This window comes from Microcebus murinus, chromosome 11, assembly GCF_040939455.1.
Source record: "Microcebus murinus isolate Inina chromosome 11, M.murinus_Inina_mat1.0, whole genome shotgun sequence".
NCBI lineage: Eukaryota > Metazoa > Chordata > Mammalia > Primates > Cheirogaleidae > Microcebus > Microcebus murinus.
The window spans coordinates 60,406,687-60,424,228 of NC_134114.1; the positions used below are offsets into that span (position 1 = coordinate 60,406,687).

At 31.9% G+C, this 17,542-nt stretch overlaps 1 protein-coding gene across 2 annotated transcripts in view; it reads left to right on the top strand.

The window, feature by feature from the left end:
* Positions 1-17,542, top strand: part of XRCC4 (X-ray repair cross complementing 4) — a 223,476-nt gene that overhangs the window by 141,122 nt on the left and 64,812 nt on the right. For both annotated transcript variants that reach the window (XM_076008154.1, XM_012784379.3), the window contains exon 7: positions 3,082-3,229. In XM_076008154.1, coding sequence (XP_075864269.1) covers positions 3,082-3,229 — 148 coding nt within the window. The remainder of the gene's footprint in view (positions 1-3,081; positions 3,230-17,542) is intronic.

The window sequence follows — 17,542 nt, forward strand, 5'->3', positions numbered from 1 at the left end:
ATGTCCTTCATATTTGGCAAATATAAAGATTGCAAAGGCAAGGATGACAATATTTCCTATCATCAAGCAACCATGACTATACAGAGTTCACAGATGGATAAAAAAACCACTTAAAGATTTAACATAAGACATCATCTCTAAGTGTAAATAGGCCTCATGGAATTTTTTTTATCTTATTCATAAAATGATGGGAAGTATCCCAAAAGTATTTTGGCCAATCTGTATATCTCTAGTACTTTTAATTTCAGTCATGAAGGCCCATATACAATATTCATTGAGTTAGTTTACATGCCTTGTTTTTACTAATTGACAGGCATTTTGTCATTCAGTATACTAATTAGTATTAGTAAATCATCAGCTATTGATTGACATATGAACAACAAAAGTGTCTATAGTAGCCCCCTCAGGAGTATGGATTTTTTATCCCATCAATCTGCTCCTGGTCTATTCATTCCTGGTTAGATTCTAGAAACGTCTGAATTATAGTTCACCCTAACTAACACACCTTTAGTCACATTGTATTTTAAAGTAAATTGCAGACATCATAACAAATATTGTAAACACATCACACATAGAATATCCTTTTGGTTCCCAATTGTAAGTCATCATTTGGAGTTTTGAAATGTATAGCAGAACTTTTTAGTAAATTTATTTTTTTAATTTTACATTATATTTTAATTTAAACTTAATATTCTTTCTTCCTAAGATATCCTCTGTGACATTAAATATAACCTTTCTCCATTTTGCAAGTCTGTCTACAATTGAAATGTCCTCTACCTCCAGCACTTTTGCTAGTTTTGTTCATAGGCAAGCCTATACTTATACATTTATTAGTCAACTCATAGCTTCATAAAAATTGGGAAATCATTCAGCTTCAATGTGTTCAGAAAAATTCCCTTCATAATTTATCCTTCTCTACTCCCAATACATTTTTAGAAGTTAATGAAATAATATACAAGAAGTCTAATGGAAAATATATGTTCTAAAACTTAAACAAATTTGGAAAATAAAGTATGTTTTGATGGACATTCAGTTAATATTTGATCAGAGAATAATTTACCCATGAGAGATAAATATTTTTAATTGTCATAATGATAAAATATAAGAGCAAAGGCTATGTGCTTTGGACAAGCCACTTAACCTCTCTGAAGCCTTGGTTTCCTCATAAATAAAAGGATGGTGGTAATAGTAAGTACTTTACAAATTTTAAGGATGAATAAAGTAATGCATGTAAAACCCTTAGCAAAGTACCCAGCACATAAGTTCTGAAAAATAGTAGTCGTTATTAAGAAAAGAAAAATCAAGAAAAGGGTTTCAAGAGAGTGGTCAGCAATGTTCAAATGATCTCATGAAAACATGCAGCCTTTTTTTGCTAGAATGTGATATATGTGTACTGGAAAAACCACTCATTCTGCAAAATTGTACTCTAAACATAAATAAGGCTTATGGGGAAAAAATTAAGGTTTGGACAGAACATTCAAGATGTATATAGTTTTGTCATCGCTGTTTTTAGGTCTCTAGTTATGATTCTAATAAAAATGCTAGTTCCATTAAATATCCAGGAACTCTTGCACCCAGCATCATAGTCACCTGACCTTTGCATCACAATTCCTCTCAAAGGGAGGAGATGTTAGTTATTGAGTGCATCTGATTCCAATAGTTTCATCAAAATAAAAAAGCTCATTTAAGATACAGGGAAAAATGTTTTCATAACTTCTTCAGCTGTTATCACAACTTCAGCAGATCTTTTAACTTTTGAAAAGAGTATAGAGTTCTTGACTATCTCACTCTATTAAACCAGCCCCTATTTGTGCTAAAGGAATGGACTTATACATGCAGGATTTTCAACACAACCTCTATAAGACCTTTGTACATTGCTAAGGATTTCGCTTCAATTGGAATGATAGCTTGCCCCTGATTGCTTTTAAATGTTACCATACTGGGGGGAAAAAATCACATGAACGAATAGGACATCCTAATGTTCAAATTATATTGATATCATTGCTTTATTTACCAATAGCAAAGGGCCCCTTTTCTTTTATAGTAGTATATATTATAGTGGAATTTATTGAATGTAAAGGAATAAACTCCCCTAAAGCTTTTTGAAACTAAGTTGTTAATAAAGAATAAAGGAATGTAAATCAAACATGTTTCTATTATTGCTTCTGTTTCTCATGCTTCAAACACTTCAAGGTATAATTTAATAGTTTAGCTACATTAAGCCGGGCACGGTGGCTCACGCCTGTAATCCTAGCACTCTAGGAGGCTGAGGCGGGCGGATTGCTCGAGGTCAAGAGTTCGAAACCAGCCTGAGCAAGAGCGAGACCCCGTCTCTACTATAAATAGAAAGAAATTAATTGGCCAACTAATATATATATAAAATTAGCCGGGCATGGTGGCGCATGCCTGTAGTCCCAGCTACTCGGGAGGCTGAGGCAGCAGGATTGCTTGAGCCCAGGAGTTTGAGGTTGCTGTGAGCTAGGCTGACGCCACAGCACTCACTCTAGCCTGTGCAACAAAGCGAGAATCTGTCTCAAAAAAAAAAAAAAATAGTTTAGCTACATTAGGTAGATCTGTTACTATTTTCTGCATTATTCTTGTACTTATTTGTCACAGTTAGCTTACAAGTCTGTGAAATTATCTCTGAGTCACTAACGAAAGTCCCCATTTCTGCTGATAATTACTGTGTCATATCAGCTTGATTTATATCATTCCTATAGTAGTTTTTTTCCCCCCAAACAGTATTTAGAGGTGGTTCAAGGCATCTGTCCAGTTCTAGCAATGAGAGATTAAACTGTGCCAACAATGTGTTTGGGAAGGTGGTTGCCTGAGAATAGGCAAAGATCATTTTGATCAAATTATTCCACAGGTACAATACATGTAATGTTTTATGTTAGTACTAATATTTTATGTACCATCTAACTGGCTCACTTCATCAAATCTGAATAAAGCTTTAAGAGAATAGTTTTGCTATATTTTAATTGTCATCTTATGGCAATACGAAAGCAGCAAGCCGATATTTTACTAACAAATTATGTGCATAATTTTGTTGAATCATATTCTTATGTCATTTTATTTTAGCCACTGTGAGTAAAGATGACTCCATTATTTCAATTCCTGATGTCACTGATATTGCACCAAGTAGAAAGAGGAGGCAGCGAATGCAAAGAAATCTTGGGACAGAACCTAAAATGGCTCCTCAGGAGCATCAGCTTCAAGAAAAGGAAAAGTAAGTGTTATTTTATTCTTTGCCAAATAGATGACATTTTAAAAAATCAAATACATAATCTTAAAAATTATATTTTTTTCTATATTTACTTAAAGTTATTTTTAAGAATAAAATTATGATTTTGGAAATTGTAAAATGTTTGAATTAGTATATTTTCTCTGATATTTAATTCCCATTAATATTTAAATCAGAAATGCTAAAAATATAAGCAAAAACACTTTTCTTATAGTTTTTATGGATTAATTAAAAATGGCATGGAATATACTAAAAATATTAGAATCCAGCTTGTGTTAAATAAAGTATTTCAATCTAATTTATTGCTTAAAAGAGACCTATATAGCATTCAAATTAGCCACTTACTTTGGTTATGCTTCGTAGTTTTCAAGTAAAATATTTCTTCCTAGTCATTTGCTAATTTAAGTTTTGTCATTATGTATTTTATTTTACATTATTTTCACTGGTTTTTCACTCTTTGGTTCTGACTGCCCTCTATCCATCTACATTCCAATTTAGTTGTAATGAGTTGAGAAGTTGGAATACTTAACATTTTATTACAGCAAAACAATGAGCATTTGTAAAGAATATTATCAGTTGAATCCAAAATGAATGTACATATCATTTATATGGTTGGTTATATGTGTATATATTCTGAGCATTTATTTTTTCTTTAAATTTTTTGTTAATTTTATAAACAGTTATTGAACAATGACCATATGACAGATGATGTTAAAGTCCAGGGGTTTTCAAAGTATGGAATGGTAGGGGTGGGGGACCACAAGGTCTATCCTTCTTCAATTCCATACCTGTGTGAGGCTGGATTTTCTTCATATCCTTCAATTAAAATAGCATGTTGCAGCTGATTGAATGCAGAAGCTAATGAAAATCCAACTGTTTTCAATCAAAGCAGCCAGCAAACAGATTTGCATAAGTATGAAACAATCCCCTTAAAAGATTTTTTTGTTTGGAAAATATAATGATGTTTCATAAAGAATATGTTATTCATCTTATCATATACTAGATGCATGTTATTTTTAAATGAATTAGTGCATATTCTTAAATTTTCTCAGTTTTAATTTTCAGTATGGCGATAGTCCACATAAACTGAAATGTGGACTCAAAACTCTTGAGACCTCCCAGAATTTTAAAAAGTATAAGGGGTCCTGAGAACAAAAATCTTTAGAATTCTATCATAGACAATAAGGATGCCAAGGCTTAGGCACATTCCATGCCCTCGGGATACTGGCAGCCTCAGAGGAACATATTTTAGTTTCTAGCATAAAAATAAGTATTATATAGTAAACAGTGGAATTATTTTGTCTTATCATTGGGTTTTTATTCTCTCTACAAGTGGCCTGATCTACTTGTACTTAAAAATGCCATCTGTATACTACACTGGGTCCCAATGCCTTTAAACAATATATGCAAAAACCCAGTATGCATTAAACTCTTACTGGTTTGTGTTTATCATATGAATTTATTAATTAGCTCATAACCCCTTGCTAGAGTTCATAGAGTTCAAATATGGTCTCTTTTACATAACGAACCAAAAATATTTCCAATTTACAAACATTGGGGTAGCCAAACTATTTTTGTAGATTAACATGGTAAATAATAAAATTTCATGCAATTTGAGATACTCAGAATACTGTACTTCATTCAGCCAATCAGTAAACAAGTAACTAGTGAGTATTGGTTATTGCCAGGCATAATATTTCCTTTTTTTTTTTTCCTTTGACCTACATTGTGAACAAAACCAGGCATAATATTGATCATGCTGAGCACTCAGGGGAGTAGAAAATAGACAAAACTCCTGTCCTTATAGAACTTTTGGTCTAATTGTTTTGTCTGATAAAGTTTCAGAGTGTGAGGGAAGGAAGAAATATATTGCTTTTATGTTAGAGAGCTGCATCTTAGGACTTTACACTCTATGTGTGAACTAAAGGTTAGGTTTTGAGGTTACTTAAATTTTCTGAGTACACCATATTGCTTAAATAGGATTTTGATATGCATGGCACGAGGAAGAAAGAAATGTAACTATGAATCAAGACTCCATATTTTTATTTAGCTTTTTAATAAAGGCAATGTGTTTGTTTCTACAAACATACATACAATTAATATTTTGTTCCTTTTCCACATTTAGACGATCATGTCAATGCTTGTTTTCTATACTCTCACCATTTTAAAAGTTGGCATAAATCATATCAGCTTTTTTGAATTGTCAATTATAACATTGTAGGGCCTTTAGGCAAGACTGCCCCTAAATACAAATGAAAAACACGTGTTATATGTCAGGAAGCATTTTAAAGATTAAAGGAAATTTAGTATAACATGTATCAATCAGATGGTAAATGATTGATATCCTGCTTTGTAGTTCCTTCTCTTTTGTCCAAATAAAACAAAAAGTTAAATTGTGTATTTTGTTCTTATTTTACTTTTTATACTTTAGGAATATTTTTTCCATTTTAAATACAGGAGACTGAAATTTTGTGGCTCTTAAAAATTTAAAATACTAGTTCTACTTTCCCAATTCTTTTTATCAAGAAAAATAGAAGCTTCTACAAAACAAAAATAAAAATAAGCCCTTAGCTCTAAAAAAAATCTTAGAATAAGACATTGTCAAATACTGATGATTAGCACATATTTTATGTTGTTAAATTAAATCTACTATTATTTTTCTGCCTTCCTAGCCATCAAGAATATATACATCAATTAGGTTAATGTACTCTAGCTATAGCCTCCCAAGCAAATACAGATGTGGTTAGTTTGCTACTTAAGGGTAAAAAGACATTGGCCCCTACCTCTAAACTTAACAGTTCCCTGGACCCTTAAATAGATTCCATGACCTCCAGTCCCTTCAGACATTCCCACTGGTCATCTTACATGTACTTTCTCTATTTGGCTTCTTAGGGCTTCTCCAGCTCTGCATTTCAAGAACAAACAAAATGGGGAATAGGGGTGGTCATAGGTACTATGGTTTAATTTATTTTTTCTGTCTATAGAAGGCATTTTATCTTTCCAGAATTTAGTTTTCTCATCTATAAATGAAAGGATTATACTAGATGATCTGTAAGATATCTCCCAATATTTATAATTTTATTAACACCTTTAACTATTCATCATTTTCAAAACATGATTATGCTTTAGCAATAAGTTACTTCTATATTTATTAGCTGTTATCAATCAAAATTTGTGGAACCATTAAAAATATGACATATCTATCTATGAGAAAATTATCTGTCTTTTAAATTTAAGTGTTTATAGATATTTTACAATGTAAAATTTTTGGTACTTTTTAAATACCATAGGTTACCTTGTAGTCTTAAAAATATTAAATACATCTCTATAAAACAAAAATCTTAGTGACTTTTAAATTTAGCTGAATATTTATTATGACCCTGTATCACTGGTATAATGACAAGGTGTAGGAGTAGATAGATACAAAAAATAAGTAAGAATAGTGATAAGTGCTTCCTAATTATATCTCTTTTAAATCTCACACAAATCTTACAAGGTAGGCATTAACTTTACCCTTCTTACACATGAAAAGCAGCCAAGGCTCAGAAAGATGTAGTTATTTTTCCAGAACTGCACAACCGATGTTTGAAGGGTGTGTGCTTGGTCCATTGCCTCAACAAAGCTTTTGAGAGACAGAGATAGAAATAATTTTGTGATTGCAAGAGGATACAGTATATCAACTGTAAGGTTCTAAATTAGAATTATGTTCCAGATTTTAAATATACCATCTATCATAAGTGGGAATACATTTAGGGCATTTTTTGTTTGTTTTTTGAGACAGGGTCTTGCTCTGTCACACAGGCTGGAATGCAGTGTCACAATCATAGCTCAATGCAGCGTTGAATTCCTGGGTTCCAGTAAGTGATCTTCCTGCCTCAGCCTCCTTATTAGTTGGGACTATAGACATATGCCACCAAGGCCAGCTAATTTTTTTTTTTTATTGAATAGTTTTATTCTGTTTTAGAATAAAAACCTTGCTTTGATATTGTTAGGTGCACTGCAGGTATGCCATGCTGCCAGTTATTGTTGGGCACCAAACGCCCCAGCCAGTGTCCCATAGGGCTGGGAAAATGCATGAACTCATACTTTCAGGGCATGTAGAACTAGTATTTACAGTTTTTCTTTTTGGAATCGGCCTGGGACATCTCAAGCAGTCTACACAAGTATTGCCATAGCACTTGCTTTGATGCTCAGAATGTCTCAGAAATGTGTTCAGTATCATGATTTGTGGGTCCTCCAAAAGGTTTTGTTGTCAACATACAAGCAAACAGTACTAAACAATATTAGCTAAACTATGGCTGCCAAGTACTGGATCTTAATAATGAAACCAAATTACAAAACATTTCCTTGTAGAGCTATACAAAAGATATAAAATTAAAATTAAAAATACCAACCATCTTTAAATATTCCAATTCTCCTACAGTGCAGTTTTTCACATCTTTATCACTACTTAATGTTTTAAGGAGAAAGTTAACAAAAATCAAAATAGATAAAAATATTTAAATCTTTGGATCTCTTTATTCCATGGCCTTCATAAAAACAAAAGAGTGGCCAGATTTTTTCCACTATAGCTTAAAATATCAAAAAGATTTACTACTAATTTATAATTAGCAATGAACTGTATACTGAGTCATTTAAGGGTCACAGGTCCAAGGACCAGTGTTATGTGTTACAGGTTACCAAAATAATTTCAAACACTCTGAATCTTCTTGAAATATGACTGAATGAGTCAAGGTATCGTGACAAAATTCCAGGCATAAAAGGAAGAACAGTTAATTGATACCTAGTTTTAATGTCCTAAAAAAGGAGAGGGTGGGTTATTTATTTGAAAATACAACTAATACAACGAATTACACTCTTATCTATGATTATTTACATTTGTATACTGAAAATATCTATTATTTGGACAAATCCTGTGACAAGCCACTTGCTATAAATGAAGTTCTTACAATAAGCATGAATAAGTTATCCTTTTAGATAATGGAAGAATGTATCAAATCTTCATTTATGTTCCAAACATTAAAAAAAAAAATCAAATTATCTTAAGCCTAGAAAGCTAAAGGAAAAAAGACCCGCCCATGACTCTGCTCCTCAGCACGTCAACTTCTGCAAGGACACAGTATGTTTGCTGAGTTTAAAATGTTTATTCATGTTCCTTGTGTTCTTAGCCATGTTTAATTAGAAAAGACTAACAGAGAATGAATATATTACACAATTGTGTTTACTTCTCTTAGTGACAAAGAAAAGATTGCACAGAAAATTTTGATTTTATAGTTCCTATCATCACAGCCTATTAACCATTATATCTCATTAAATTCATGTAGGAAGCCTGACTTCATTAGTTATTTTCAATTCTAAGCCTCTGTGGGATTTCAGACATTTTTATCAGTCCCTCATGTTATTTCTTCTATATCTTCTATGATAGCCTCTCAGTTGAGTTTGCATTCATTGTAGGTCTACCACATGATTTCACATTGACTAAGGAAATGTACAGTAGACACTGTTGAAAGCCAAAGAATTTTGACCATGACTTCCCTCATATTGCTGAGCAAACTAGACCCATTCCTTGATCTCATATCATTTCTTCTACCTGAGAGAACACAAGCATTAATTACATCATTACATAGATATGTAATTGTAAATTTTTGAAGGAGTGAAGGATTTAGGGGTAAACTAACAAAGAGGGTATGGCTTGAAGAAACACCATTTGAGCTATGATCTGAAGAGTAAAGAAGAGTAAAATAGTGGAGTAGAGAGTAGAGAACAGAGTGTTGAGGCAGAGGAAACAGGCTATGAGCACATGCCCAGGTGGAATGTGTGAATGTGATGAGAGCAGGAGAGCACGAGGAAAAGAGGGCATGAGCCCTAGCTGAGGGCTTCTCGGAAGCCAGACCTAGCAGGTTGTGTGGCCCGTGTTCAGAATTCAGCTTTTCCTCATGGATCAGATAGCATCCCTGTTTCTCACATTGCAGAGGACTTTTCTTCTGTTTTTCCTACCTTTTGGTACTGTTTTTTTAACTCTTGTTAACAGTTATCAAATTATCAGATTGACTAGAAAACACTGATATTTTGGTCAGTGTTGCATCTTCTTAGATCTAATGATTTTAAATAATCTAATACTATTGTATTAGTTTCATTTTCTGTTTTTTTAACTTCACTTTCAAATTGCTTAATGTTCAATTTTGGATTCCCAATAATAAAACTTTCATTCTTTTGAAAGACAGGAAACTAGAAAATTGAAAACATTGAAACTTATGTAGAATGCTCCCAGGGATAATAGATTAAATTGCCATGTGTTAGCAGTTCTGAAGTGCAGAATTGTGCTGCCATTTTGCTTTTTTTTTTTTTTTTTTTTTGGTAAATATAAATGCTTCTTTTCAGGAATATTTTTAGATTTCTGATGCTTTCCCACTTTTAGTAAGACTCTGAAATCCTTGAATCTGGCATATATTGATAAATATTCATTTAAAAAATTTAGTGTGACTAATCCACACAATATGATTATACTTGGGGAGTACTCACCCTGTTTTGTCAACTTGCGTCAACATGAAGAGCTATTATTCAACATAACCATATGCTGTACATTCCTTGCTATTTACTATCTTGCATCACTTAAAATTGTGATTTATAGAGTTGCTTGTTGTATCTTTTTAATTCTGTATATTAAAATGATCCAGCTGACAAAGACTGCAGAAATTGCAAAATTACTTCATGTTTATATACTTTACTTTCATAAGATCATCAGATAACATCCTGAGTGTAAACAAGAACATTATAAAATTACTTTTTGTAAATATATAAGGGCACAATATGTATCTAAATAAAACAGCACAATATGTTAGGGCTTTATGAAGCACCTAGCTTAAAATTTTAATGAGGTCATCCTTTATCAGACAACATAATAATCAAGGAAGAATTTTTGTTTTATATTTTCTTTAAATTTAGAAGCTCTTATTATTTCTTCCAACATTCTAAAAAAGCAAATACAGTAATTGTCTCTTATCTGTGATTTTGCTTTCCATGGCTTTAGTTACCCATGGTTAACTGGGTTTAAAAATATTAAATGAAAAATTCCAGAAACAAACAGTTCATACCATGATGACATCTCACACTATCCTGCTTTCTGCCCAGGACATGAATGATCCCTTTGTCCAGTTGTCCAGGCTGTATCCACTATTCGCCTGTTAGTCTCTATCTTTGCAGATCTCTTCCTCTTCCACACTTTGTTTACAGAACTAGGCTTGTACATTTATGATGTAACCTGCTATATTTTAACTTACATATTAATGTATTATAAACATTTTCTACTTTCACAGATAATTTCAACAGCATTTGATAGTTATAGTGTTCTGTTGTAGAGATCTATAATTCCTTTAACCAATCTCCTACTGGACGTTTAGGGTTTATCCACATTTATGTTATTGCTAAGAGCATTGTATATATTTGTACATATGAATTCCCAAAAGTAGAATTACTAGGTCATAGGACATGTGTATTTGTTAGCTCTTTCTTATGTTCTCCAGAATTTCTCTAGAAAGGCTATAACAATTTGTACTCTCACAAGCAGTGTTTGCCTTTTGTTCTTTTATTTTCTGTTTCATCTTGGTCATTGCCAGATCATTCTAATCACTTAATCAATGAATAGTATCTCATTCTTTGAATTTTTGTATTTAACCATTAAATAAGTCTTATAAATTTTAAATATATATTGATTTTTGGCATTTCACCTTTTCTTTATTACCTGTTCATAACCTTAGCTGATTTTGAGTGGAGATCTTTGTCTCCTATTCCTTTATAAGAGCTCCTTATATCTCAAATGTTATTATTTTTCCCAGTTGTTATTTGACTTTTAATTTCTATTAATGACATTTTGTATTCACATAATTATTAGTAAGATCTATCATTCAGTAATAATGAGAATATTTAGCATTTATTAAATAAGTATGTCGTAGACATTGTGCTAAGCTCTGTCTATGCAGTATCTTATTTAATTGTACCCATTACATAGATCAGGAAGCTCAGACCTAGCAAGGGAAGATAACTTGCCAAAGATAAGTGTTGTATCTGCGATTTTGAATCTAGAATCATCTTATTCCAAAGACCATACTTTTAAGCTACTTTATCTTACTGCTACAAAATAACAGTAGTAACTAGTATTTATTTGGTTGCTGTGTGCATGGTGCTGTATTAAACACCTGAATCCTATCCCATTAATTCATTTAATTCTCAACCACAACTCTATGAAGTACAATTCTGTCTGTATCCATATTTATAAATAGCTGAATAAAGATTAACTTTACTGCTTGCTCAAAATCACTACAGTAATGCAGTAGAAACAGAACTTTGTGAGTGAAGGGATTGAATTAATACTACCTCTGCCCTGCCTTTCAAGATGGATATGACAGTCAGATGAGATCCTGTTATTTTTAAAAGCACTATTTTCAACAGGTCTTTGGCCAAATCTTGCAAATCTTTTCCTGCGAAGAAAACTGTGTTCATGGAATTTTCAAACCAGAAGTATTTCCTTTATCATTTTTATGGAACTGAGGATTGCCCATGCCCATAGTGCTAACACAGCAAATTTTCTTTCCTTCCATTTAGCAATCAATAAGGTACAATGTTGAAGAAAAATAACATCTTTAGAAGACTATGTTTTAAAATCAATGGATTACTTAAAAATATATATCAATAATATATGGGGAGGACAGAGAGAGAGATGAACTTGCATTTGGCAATTTAAAATGTGGTAGTTGGCCATCCTACTTTTTTTTAAAGAACCTATTTTCAAGTTTATACCTTGATTCTTAAAAATGGCTAACAAATTTTTTGCTTTTTTCTAGTTTAAATCTCAAAATATTTGAAAATTATATGTGTTTATATGAAAAATATAATTATCAGATTCAAATATCCAGTTCTTGAAGACTTTTGGTACCTGAACTTTAAACATTTTTAGTGTCAAATTAGGTATATAAAATGAATGTTCAATTGCTATGTGTTTATTTTGGTCATCATGAGCAAACCTCATTTTTTACACAACCTTAATTTTATCATAATGTTTATCTTAGTTGCAAAAGTAAACACAGGGGTGATTTTTAAAGGAGATAGGTTTTTATTAGCTTCCCTCGGTGTTTACCTAACTGTTAAGGCTGCGACACTCACTTTCCTTGCTGCATGTTTTGATTAATGGCCCCTTGGACTTGTTCCAGAATATACTGATTATAGTCAGTGCACTTCAAAGATGATTTATTAATTGTGTTTGCAACACAAAATAATTAAGTAAAGATTGATCATATACATTATTATAGGTTTGCCAATAAAATCAGCAGTTACATTTTAAAATAAAGTTTGCCCAAGTAGATTTTTTAAGTACACAGAAAGGATAAATTATCAATATTAAAAATGTATTCAATATTAGCCACTGCTTTATGGCTTTTTAAAGCATGCTTATTAAATGTATCATAGACATGGTCATGTAAATCCATGTGTTTTAAGTGCTATTTTAACATAATTTTAGAATAATACATTTCACTGGAGCATACATAGGTGTTTTAAAAAGTATTTCCATGTTTATAACTCACCCTGGGAACAACGCTTACTACAATTCCCCCAGGCCATTACATACATTTAAATTTCAAATTACTGACAAACTCAGATTTCTGTTTAAAAAGATTTTTAATAGGAGGCTGTTATAATTTTTCTGAGTTTTAGGTAAAGGTAATTTATCATATGTTTCAAATATGTATGTTCGTATTTTTCAAAAGACTCTGATACATAATTATCTAAATTTGGTTTGATAAGAGTTTGTTTCAGGCATTTTAAGTACTTTACCAACATAGAACAATGTGTAAATATCCATTATACCTGGTCAGTATATTAATCAAAAGAAATACTACCTTATTATAATTTATAGTTCAATATTGAAAGTAAAATAGGTCTATTTTTAAAATTTGTTACATTCAAAATTTACAGTGTAAAAGTGAAATTCTATAACTTAAATCATCTATCATTATGTATAATTAAGTGTAAAATAGGTATTTGTCCTGTATTAAAACATCATGAAAAAAAATATTTTATCACACTAGATCAAAGGTTGCTTCATGTTGTCTGAAACTATAGGATAGTTATGCCAAAATAAGAAGATATGAACACCAAAACTAACTGAGATGTTGGCAAATAGAATAAAGAAATCAGAAGTGAGAATAAAAAAACTAAAAACCTAAGAAATTAAAAATGCATAGCAATCCATTATTATTATTCAAGGATTTTGTTTGATTTTGATAAATCATTACTAAAGTACAATAAATACAGGCACCCTTTGTTTAAACATCATTATTAGAAAATATTTTCAGTAAAATTTTTGAACATAATATTTTAATTGAAAATCTTTTATAATAATCTTGTTTCTAAATAATTTCTAAAAATTATAATTTCTCTATATCAAATCTGTGTGTTCTTTTAAAAATGTCATATGTGTAATAAATGAAGATAAATTATCAGTGAATTGAATGAAACAATATCATTACCAATATTATTGCTTATTTATTCCTTTCCACACTGCTTCTAGAAATATAGAATAAGAGTTTGGCACAGGCTTTGTCTCCAACAATCTTTGTATATGAAATAAAACAATGAAGGAAGATTAATTAATAGCACACACGAATCTTTTTCTTTTTGGCAAATTTTCTGACAAATTTTTAATATGTATATGGCCAACTGAAATATGTCTAAAGTGTGCCAAATTCTATAACAAGTAGAAGAACTACGAAATTTCAGAGGAGAGAGAGTTGATAGTTCTTTTGCAGGACTAGGGAATAAGGAGCTGTGATAAAATTGGAGAAGACTGGTCAGGAGGAGGTGTTATCTAAGTTTGGCTCTGAAAATGAATGGTGTTTCTAGAAGCGTAACCTGAGGAAAGATAATATAGACACTAACAATTGAACCCAGTCCACTGAGTCCCCTTAACAGAACCCCCTTCCACCATCTGATGAATCCGCAAGTTTTAGCAGGGTATGTAGCTGCCAATGTGGAAGGTACATTCCCCAGCCTCACTAGCTGTAAAGTATGGCCTTGTGACAAAGTCATTGCCATTGGTATATGAGTGGAAATGATGTGTACAGTTTGGGGATCTTGACCATAAAATGATTGGGTATATATTTCTATGTCTCTTTCTTCTTTATTAGCCCATCTTCCACCTAGCATTTAAGGAAAACATCCTAAGAGGTGGTTGAGCAACAAGATAAGAATCATGGGCCCTGGACAGTCTCTTGAAGCAGGGCAGGATATCTATCATGGACTACCCAGCTACATCTGGACTATTTATTATGTGTGAGAGAGAAATATCTAGCTTGATTGAAGCCATGACACTTTTTGATTCTCTTTGTTAGAGAAACTTGGGATATTCCGTAACTAAAAAGAAGGGTATCCTATCAGGGGAACAGATTACATAAGCAAATGTGTGGAGGAAGAATCTGAAAGATTGAGGAATAATGCCCATATGCGGTGCATAGAAATATGAATAAAGTTGGCAAGGTAGGTGGAACTTGATCACAAAGAGACTTAAATGCTAACTTTATTTATCTGGACTTCTTTTATGAATGGTACTAGGAACTGATAAAAGATTTTGAGCTGATGAATGGCATAATGAACACTGCTTTAGAAAAATTTCCCTGGAAACTAGGTATTAGATGGAGGGAAAGTTTACCGATTGGCAGTGAAGACAGGAGGATATTATACTAATTCAGGAAGAGTTATCTGAAGAATAGTGATTGTAGGTAAGTGTATGAGTGTGATTTGCAAGCAATAGTAGGGATAGATTGGGAAACATTTAAGGTCGATATCCTGCTACTACCAAAGACCTGAGAAGCTTCATCAGTTATTGAAAACTCTTTGGTAAACACAGTCTTTAACAAAGTAAATTATCTGTCTTTAGAAATCAGCTTACCACACAAGCTGGGTAAACAAAACTTAGTGGTCATGGGAATTGACTTCTCAAAAGACTGGAAAAGATTCTTTTTCCACACTGGTGTATTTATATATGCAAATACATGGATTGTGATGTATTAATATTGTTTATTTTATTTCATTTATTTCAATTTTTGAACTTAAGTTAGCATTTAAGTAAGCTGTCTTCAAGTTGTGCTTTCAGAATAGTTGTCCTCTGGAAGGTATACTGTAGCGTCTGAAAACATTCCTTGATATAGGGGTTCTTGTTAGCTCCAACCACAGGAAATATTCTTTATAGACATGTATTTTCATTGTAATCTGAAGTCATAGGGTTTCTCTTACTTGGTGATATATGATATTCTGCTTATGAAATACAGAGAAAATGGACTTTTTCCCTGTCACAATCTATTATGTATGTAGTGCTGATTTTAAAAAGGATTTTTCATAGGGCCAAGATATATGACTTTCCAGAAATTTCCAGACTATAGAGGATAAGATATGAATTATATTTACAAATAAATTTGACAAACTAATGAAGTAAGGGCGTTATCGATATAAAACCAGACAGATCTATACATTCCTATTTCAAAGAAACCATGAAAATAATAATTTCATGTTTTTTTCTCTTTTTTATAATTTGTATTACAAACTATTAGAAAGTACAAGTGAGTTCTTGTTGCATGGATGAATTCTATAATGCTGAAGTCAGGGCTTTTAATGTACCGGTCACCAGAATAGTATACATTGTACCAAATAGTAAGTTTTTTACCTCACCTCCTTCTCACCCTTCTTCCTTCTTAGTTTCCAATATCCTTTACACCACTTTATGACCATGTATACCCATTGCTTAGCTCCCATGTATTAGTGAGAACATGTGATTTTTGTTTTTCCATTCCTGAGTTACTTCACTTAGGATAATGTTCTCTAGTTCTATTTCTAGTTTCATCCTAGTTGCTACAAAAGACATTATTTCATTCCTTTTTATGGCTGAGTGGTACTCCATATATATTTATGCACTCATCACTTAATGAGGACTTGGGTTGATTCCATATCTTTGCAATTGTGAATTTTGCTGTGATAAACATTCAGGTACAGATGTCTTTTTGATGAAATGACTGTTTTTCCCGTTGATAGATGCCCATCAGTGGGATTGCTAGATCAAACTAAAAGTAGGTCTACTTTTAGTTCTATGAGAAACTTCCATACTGTTTTCCATAGAGGTTGTACAAATTTACAGTCCTATGAACAATGTATAAGCATTCTTTTTCATCTCATCCATGCCAACATCTACTTTTTTTTTTTTAATTTTTAATAATGGCCATTCTGGTAAAGGGTAAGGTAGTACCACATTGTAGTTTTAATTTGCGTTTCCCTGATGATTCAAGATGTGGAGTATTTTTCCATATGTCTGTTGGTCTATCCTCTTTTGCAAATATTCTGTTCATATGTTTTGCCCATTTTTCAATGGTTTATTTACTTTCTTAATGGTTTGTTTGAGTTCTTTGTAGATTCTAGATATTAGCCCTTGTCAGATACACAGTTTGTGAATATTGTCTCCCATTCTGTAGGTTGTCTATTTACTCTGTTGATTATTTTTTTGCTGTGCAGAAACTTTTTCATTTAATTAAGTTTTATTTATTTATTTATGTTGTTGTTTTTGTTATTGCTTTATTTGTCTTTGGGATCTTAGTCATAAATTCTTTGCCTAAGCTGATGTCTAGAAGAATTTTTCTTATGTTTTCTTCCAAAATTGTTATGATTTCAGACCTTACATTTAGCTCTTTAATCCATCTTGAGTTAATTTTTTTTATCTATTATGAGAGGTAGGGATCCCATTTCCTTCTTCTGCATGTGGCTATCCAATTTTCTCAGCATCATTTATTATATACAGCATCCTTTCCCCAGTGTATGTTTTTCTCTACTTTGTTAAAAATCAGTTGGTTGTAGATATATGGTTTTATTTCTGGGTTCTCTACTCTGTTCCATTTGTCTATCTATGTCTCTACTTTAATACCAATCATAAGCTGTTTTGGTTACTATAAATTTTTAGTATAATTTGAAGTCAGATAATGTGATACCTCCAGATTTATTCTTTTTGCTTAGAATTGCTTTGGTTATTTGGGCTCTTTTTTGTTCCATATGAAGTTTAGAATTATTTTTTCTAGATCTGTGAAAAATAGCATTGGTATTTTGATGGGGATTGCATTGAATCTATAAATCGCTTTGGGCAGTATGGACATTTTAGCAATGTTGATTCTTCCAATTCATGAGCATGGTATATTTTTCCATTTGTTTACATCATCTATGATTTCTTTCATCAGTGTCTTGTAATTCTCCTCATAGAAATATTTTACC